We start from the raw sequence: 7,500 nt of genomic DNA, 5'->3' as shown, positions 1-7,500 counted from the left end.
CACTAGTGGAAAATCTTTGCTCCAACGTTCTTCATTCGCAACTATTTTTAGATTTTGACCCCTTTTCCGAGCATGAATGGTCTGAAATGTAAACAACAGTGATTGGTAAAACGGAGTAAAAACGGTAACGTCTAGCTCACTTCAAGCTAATTTACGTAAAAACAGCTGACTGTGTGGGCGAGCAATGCTGGCTGCTGCTATCGTCTGTTGATCTTTCAGTTTTACACTTGGATTGACTTTAAAAATTCGTTTTTATTGTGTTTTAGAGCTTTTAAAAGATTAATTAACCTTCCTCTAGATCTCTCACAGCGGACTCCTTACCAAGAGTAAGAGGCCACCGAGGCGGTCTAGGCGCATGTGTGTTGGTGTGTGTGTATGTGTGTGTGTGTGTGTGTGTGTGTGTGTGTGTGTGTGTGTGTGTATGTGTGTGTGTGTGTGTGTGTATGTGTGTGTGTGTGTGTGTGTGTGTGTGTGTGTGTGTGTGTGTGTGTGTGTACGTTCGTGTGTTTATGGTGCTATTGCAAACGTTTATCAGGTAGTGTAAACACGGCACGTAAGCCGACTCGCGGCCTTCCGAGCGCGTGGTTTCGGTAAAAATGTGGGGGTATTTCAGATCTCTGTTTCTTTGCTCTTTTGCTATAAAACACCAAGTGCTGAACACTTTGAAAAAGTTTAGATTTTCTTCGTTATACAGTGGAGCCCACTTATAACGAGTCCGGAAAAAACGAGAAGTCTGTTATAAAGACACAGTTCGAAAACCCCGTTTTTTTTCTCTTCTTTACCTTTGTAAATAAAATACTGCTATAGCGCTATCAGACAAACATGCGAGTCGGTTATAGCGGATTATTGATGCTGCTGTGCACAGTGCATAGGCCAATTATACATAGCGTAAAACCTCGCAGGTTGAGAAACTGGTTGGTGATCTAGCGAAACAAAGAATGGGAGAGCCAATGTGTGTCAACAATGAAGGCCGGGGCGACTGAGTAGGGAGGGTGTGGCTTGTGCAGACAAACAGAATGCATCGCGTGATAGTGATAGGCCAGTGTAAGCCTAGATTAGATTATCAAGGCCTATCATGCCTCTCACTTCTCCAATGTGGGGATGGAGAGGTCACAGCAATGTGATGGATGGAGCGAATGTGTGACGTGCGCAAGCAGACAGAATGCACCACAGGGTGTGGTGGGGTGGGGGGAAACACAGCGGGCGAGTTAGCCCAGAGCCCTTTAATTTCTGATCGCCAACACAGAGCTGCCAGTCAACATAGCTAGCGCTAGAGAAAGAAAATTGATTCGATTTTTTATCGAGTAAGACCTAGAGGTCATGTTGAAACAAAATCATCACTAGGGGAGATAGTAAAAGGAAATAAACAGTGCACCAGACTCATAGATTAGGCCTACTTTACAGTTTCCCTTGAATTTATTACTGGATCCCTTATATATGATTAAATACCGTCTTTTCATTGGCGGAGAACAATACATCTTTCAGCCTGGTTTCCCGTGATTATTATTTTTGGCCTTTGGCGTTTAGATAGAAAACCTTGGAAAAACAGTCAAAGTTTTCAAAGATCATTTTTAACACGAAATGTGTAAAATACCGGCTAAAAAAGGTTACAATAGAAAGAACAGTTCGTTTTCTATTAGAATAAAGTCATCGGCTTGGAATTATTTGGCATGAATCCTTCTGTGAAACTACCGGAAGCACTCAGTATACTACAGTATTGAGCCCGCTCGCTCACCGCGAAGGCTGGTGCGGCGCTGGCCGAGACAACGCTCGGTGTTTTTATTGAATTTTATATAAACGACAGATCATTGTGTTTGACGTAATAAAATACTGATTTGTAATGATCTCACAGTCTTGAAAAATATCAGGCTTCATTTTTATGGCATAGTGATTGTACTCCTTTAATGTAGAGATGTTTGGTGCACTTGGTACTCTTTTACTTTTACTATCTGTCAAACGTCGTGGGGTTGCAGCCAGTTACATAGTAACGACTTCAGCAATATTTTATTATTATAATGTTAAATTGAAACAGCTGCCATTCTCTTAAACATTGAATGAGAGGTAAAAGTATGGTACCAAAATTCTCAGGAGACACATGCCTTTCATTTTTATTCGAAACAGATTAATATATATATATATATATATATATATATATATATATATATATATATATATATATATATATATATATATATGCTAATATTCTGTTGTTGCATTTGACGCGAAGTACATTTTCGTTAAAATTTTGTTTGGTCCATACGTTTTTTCTCTGAGAACGAATAGTTTTCTACTTTTGTATGTTACCTTGTACTGGCATAGCCAAGATAACTGCTAAATTTCAAGTCTCTATCTGAATTCTAAAACCTCCATTGTTATGGAAACATATTGCTCAACTTTGGAGGCCATTTTCTCCATTTCGTGTTTCCTCAAATTGCACAATTAAAAGTTCTGTATTTTCGTCAAATAGTGTCATATTTACTTCATTCTTGTTTTAGATGGTAGGGAAAAGGTAGTAGTTTTAAAAAAAATTATGTTCACTCAGTTTTGACATTTCCTTCATATGGCTGATATTGACCGGCAGGGACACAATATGAGCTTATTGTGTTGCAAGTGCTATAAAACTATTACTAAAAACTAAGCTAAAAGTAAAAGAATCCTCAAAATTATACCCTTTAGTATGCAGCCAGTCCACAGTCAGTTAAATTTTGCAGCACAAATTTCACACCTGTATCTGGCCTTCTTTAGATAGATCATTTTTTACCCTTCAGTCATCGTGTGGACCACAAAGAGTATGTCCCAAAATACCAGGCGCGATTCGTACATAGAGCACGGTCGTGCAGTGCCGCCCAAATTTGTTTAATGTTCTATTACGTAAAACACCAACAATAATATAATAAAACACGCCAGAAACAAACGCTAGCCAAATATTATATCAAAATACGTTTCTCACTGGCACCGTAACTATCATTTCTGTGTCTATAGCGCTGTAAAACATCTACTACTATGCCATGACAAAGTTCATGCGCTGTGTCTAAACATAGCAGGATATTCACCAGTGGAAAACTGACCTATAAATCGCTCTTTGGGATAACCCAAGCGATGACGACACTCGTAGCGAGTTTGGCGGTACATTAATTATATTAATAAGACGGCACATCTCAAATGTGGTCCTGCCAAATAGTGCCGAAACATAGCCCACAGTAGGCAATCTAAAAATAAACGCCATAGACTGTGCACTATTCTATGCCAAACTTATGTCAGCCCCGGAGCAATCCAGCGGAGCGCTCAAGTGAATTGCGATTGGTTCATTGTCTTGCCGCTATTTTAAGTGACTCTGTGACCGTGAACCTGAGAGAGGTGAACGTGACATACTTAAGTCATCGTCCTATGAGTTGTGCTTTTGAACGGTTTTGTAGTGGAATGGTAAAAGGAATTACTTGAGTGTTCAGTTCTAAAGCAGGATGAATGAAATTGACGTTTAGCTAACAAACAGATTTAGTTCTAGAAGTCAAAGCCACAAGTAAAAAGAATGAAAATGGAATCACAAGGTTCTCCCTCACCAACACAAAGATCCTATAATTATACACCATCTCATTTACTATGCCCTTGACTATCTTAAACGTAAGATAGCTTAATAGTGCACGCCCACTTTTTAGACCCACGAGCCGCCCCTGCAACATACTTGATAGATTTTTATTCTCACGTGTGTTCTTTTGCGTCTCCATACATGGTCTCTTTATGTAAACCTGGCACTACAAATGTCACACCGTGAAAAGCCTTTCTCCTGTGTGTGTTCTTTTGTGACTCTGTAGATGTCCGCTCTGTGTAAAAGTGGCACCACAAACTTCACACTTGTAAGGTTTTTCTCTTGTGTGTGTTCTTTTGTGATTCCGTAGACTGCTACTGCATGTAAATGTGGCACCACAAATTTCACATTTGTAAGGATTTTCTCCAGTGTGTATTCTTTTGTGACGCTGTAGACTGTTACCATCTGTAAAAGTGGCACCACAAACTTCACACTTAAAAAGTGTTTCTCTTGTGTGTGTTCTTTTGTGCCTGTGTAGATCCTCGCTCCGCGTAAAAGTGACAAAACAAACTTCACACTTGAAAGGTTTTTCTCCCGTGTGAGTTCTTTAGTGCCTGTGTAGATGTCCGCTCTGTGTAAATGTGGCACCACAAACTTCACACTTGTAAAGATTTTCTCCAGTGTCTATTCATTTGTGACGCTGTAGTCTGTTACCATCTGTAAAAGTGGCACCACAAACGTCACACTTAAAAAGCGTTACTCTTGTGTGATTTCTTTTGTGCCTGTGTAGATGTCAGCTCTTTGTAAATGTGGCACCACAAACTTCCCACTTGTAAGGATTTTCTCCCGTGTGAATTCTTTTGTGATCCTGTAGATGTCTGCTCCGTGTAAAAGTGGCACCACAAACTTCACACTTGTAAGGTTTTTCTCCCGTGTGAATTCTTTTGTGACGCTGTAGATTGCCACTCTGCCGAAACGTGGCACCACAAACTTCACACTTGTAAGGATTTTCTATTGTGTGTGTTCTTTTGTGACGCTGTAGATTGCTACTGCATGTAAATGTGGCACCACAAACTTCACACTTGTACTTGTAAGGATTTTCTCCAGTGTGTATTCTTTTGTGACGCTGTTGACTTTTGTTACATGTAAATGTCTCACCACAAACTTCACACTTGTAAGGTTTTTCTTTTGTGTGTGTTCTTTTGTGATTCCGTAGACTGCTACTGCATGTAAATGTGGCACCACAAACTTCACACATGTAAGGTTTTTCTCCTGAATGTGTTCTTTTGTGACACAGTAGACTGCTACCATATGTAAATGTGGCACCACAAACTTCGCACCTATAAGGTTTTTCTCCTGTGTGTGTTCTTTTGTGATTTTGTAAATGTCCGCTCTGTGTAAAAGTGACACCACAAACTTTACACTGGTAAGGTTTTTCTCCTGTGTGTGTTCTTTTGTGACGCTGTAGACTGCTACTGAATGTAAATGTGGCACCACAAACTTCACACTTGTAAGGTTTTTCTCCTGTGTGTGTCCTTTTGTGACGCTGTAGATTGCCACTCTGCGTAAATGTGGCACCACAAACTTCACACTTGTAAGGTTTTTCTCCTATGTGTATTCTTTTGTGATTCAGTAGATGGCTACCACGTGTAAACGTGGCACCACAAACTTCACACTTGTAAGGTCTTTCTCCTTCGTGGGTTCCTTTGTGATCCTGTAGATGTCTGCTCTTGGTAAATGCAGCACCACAAACTTCAGACTGGTGAGGCCTATCTCTTGAGTGGTTTTTTTCGTGTGTCTGTAAGTTACCTACTTCTGAAAACATTTCACCACAGACTTTAAACTCGTAAGGACTTTCCCAACCATGGTAGAGATTTCTGTTGTCCATCTGCTTGTCACCTGCTATGTTCTGATGGAGGTCACAGACTCTCTCCACAGCACCGATGTTACCAGAAGAGATTTCTTTCCGGACACTGCCAACATTCTCTTCATAGACCCTTTGTCCTGTCTGAAATCTGCAGCTTGAACTTTGACCTTGTCTTCTCAGCATATCACTTGTCTGTTGTACCGGGTGACAGGAAGTCAGTGGCCTATGAGGGTAAGTTGAGACATCTGGAAAAGACAAATAACGGACGAGTTACCTAGATCTAACCCTGAAGGTAAGATGAATCATCTGGAAGAAGACAAATAACGGACAATTATCTCACCCTGACTGTAAGATGAAACATCTGGAAGAAGACAAATAGCGGACAATTATCTCTGATGGTAAAATGAAACGTCTGGAAGAAGACAATTATAATAGACTTTATTAACAAGTTATCTAACCAAGTTTATTCAACACACAGGTATAATAGGGTATTCTATTTTGATGAATATAATCACGGAAAACGAATGATCAAGATGAGACGTGGCTGCTATGCTACACACTTAAAACACAAGCCTAAAATTTACTCTGACTGTCTACAACAAATTCATCCCACTTGTGCTTTTAGTCCCTTTTCTCAAACACCATGTGGTTTCGGTGGCCCAGTGGTTAGGCTACCGGACTCGTAATCGTGAGGTTGCGTGTTCGGGGGTTCGACCCGCGGGCCCGACGTTGTGTCCTTGGGAAAGGCACTGTTTTATTTACACGAATTTGCCTCACTTCACCCTGGTGAGAATGGGTAACCGGCCTTAGACAGTGGAAGATTTTGTCAGTTTGTTAGTGTCTTAGCGCCTATAAATGTCTGCTTGCACTGTATGCTTCCCAGGAAGTTAAGATTGTTTCAGAAGGCCCCCTGAGGTCTGCTGGGGTAATAGTACAGATTGTGAAGCGCATAGAGCTTGCTGTTGAGCGGGGATTTGCGCTATTATATACAAATGCTATCTATTATTATTATTATTATTATTATTATTATCATTATTATTATTATTATTATTATTATTATTATTATTATTATTATTATTATTATTATTATTATGTCATTTGTTTTACATTTCAAGAGAAGGAACACACAACAACCACAGGAACACTGGGTTATTTTCTGTAATCGTAAACGTTGGAGACCTGTGATTTCTTTCCACCGACCCACAAAAGGAATGACAAAAAAGTGGTCAGCACGTCTGCGTTGTACAGGCATAAATAAAGTCAAAGAAAAGACAGTTTGCCTTGTCGTGTCACCGTGTGATGGAATGAGGAAGTGGACAGTGAGTCTAATGACACTGACAATCATTTTCTGTTAAAAAAACCAAAAAAAAACAACCGAACTTTCTTTTACTTTCAAAGGAAATGGTACTGTAAATGTATGGTAGCACAAAAGTATACACCTATATACAGTAATATTCGGATAGCTAGAACAAGGGGCGTGGCGTCACTTCCAGAGAAGGTGGCGCCAAGAACTAATTTATGCCCAACGAATAGTACTGCCCTCTTATTACAGGCCTATAAACTGTAGACCTACAATATACGCCTCTTCCTTCAGTATTAATACTGATACAGGGACACCTACTTCCATGCCAGAAGAATAGATAAGCACCGGTACAAGAGAGAGAGAGAGAGAGAGAGAGAGAGAGAGAGAGAGAGAGAGAGAGAGAGAGAGAGAGAGAGAGAGAGAGCGAGAGAGAAGGAGAGAGAGAGAGAAGGAGAGAGAGAAGGAGAGAGAGAGAGAGAGAGAGAGAGAGAGTGGGGGGGGGAGAGAGGGGAGAGAAAGAGAAAGAGAGAGAGAGAGAGACAGAGAGAGAGAGAAAGAGAGAGAGAGAGAGAGAGAGAGAGAGAGAGAGAGCGAGAGAGAGAGAAGGAGAGAGAGAGAGAGAAGGAGAGAGAGAGAGAGAAGGAGAGAGAGAGAGAGAGAGAGTGGGGGGGGGAGAGAGGTGATAGAGGTAGACATTGAAATATAGAGAAGAAATAAAACACAGAGAAAGTTATATCTAGTTATAGATTGACAGAGATAGAAGCACGATCTATGTGCTCAGGGGAATGACCCCCCACGCCTCCC

The 7,500-nt window shown here is 40.6% G+C and overlaps 1 protein-coding gene across 1 annotated transcript in view; it reads right to left on the bottom strand.

Moving 5' to 3' along the window:
- The window catches only part of LOC101859793, a 26,733-nt gene that overhangs the window by 13,164 nt on the left and 6,069 nt on the right, over positions 1-7,500 (bottom strand). Inside the window, exon 2 of the mRNA XM_013084262.2 lies at positions 4,325-5,638. Coding sequence (XP_012939716.2) covers positions 4,325-5,638 — 1,314 coding nt within the window. The remainder of the gene's footprint in view (positions 1-4,324; positions 5,639-7,500) is intronic.

The sequence above is a fragment of the Aplysia californica genome, unplaced genomic scaffold (assembly GCF_000002075.1).
Source record: "Aplysia californica isolate F4 #8 unplaced genomic scaffold, AplCal3.0 scaffold00282, whole genome shotgun sequence".
In the NCBI taxonomy this organism is placed as follows: domain Eukaryota; kingdom Metazoa; phylum Mollusca; class Gastropoda; order Aplysiida; family Aplysiidae; genus Aplysia; species Aplysia californica.
This window is presented reverse-complemented; position numbering and strand designations above follow the sequence as displayed.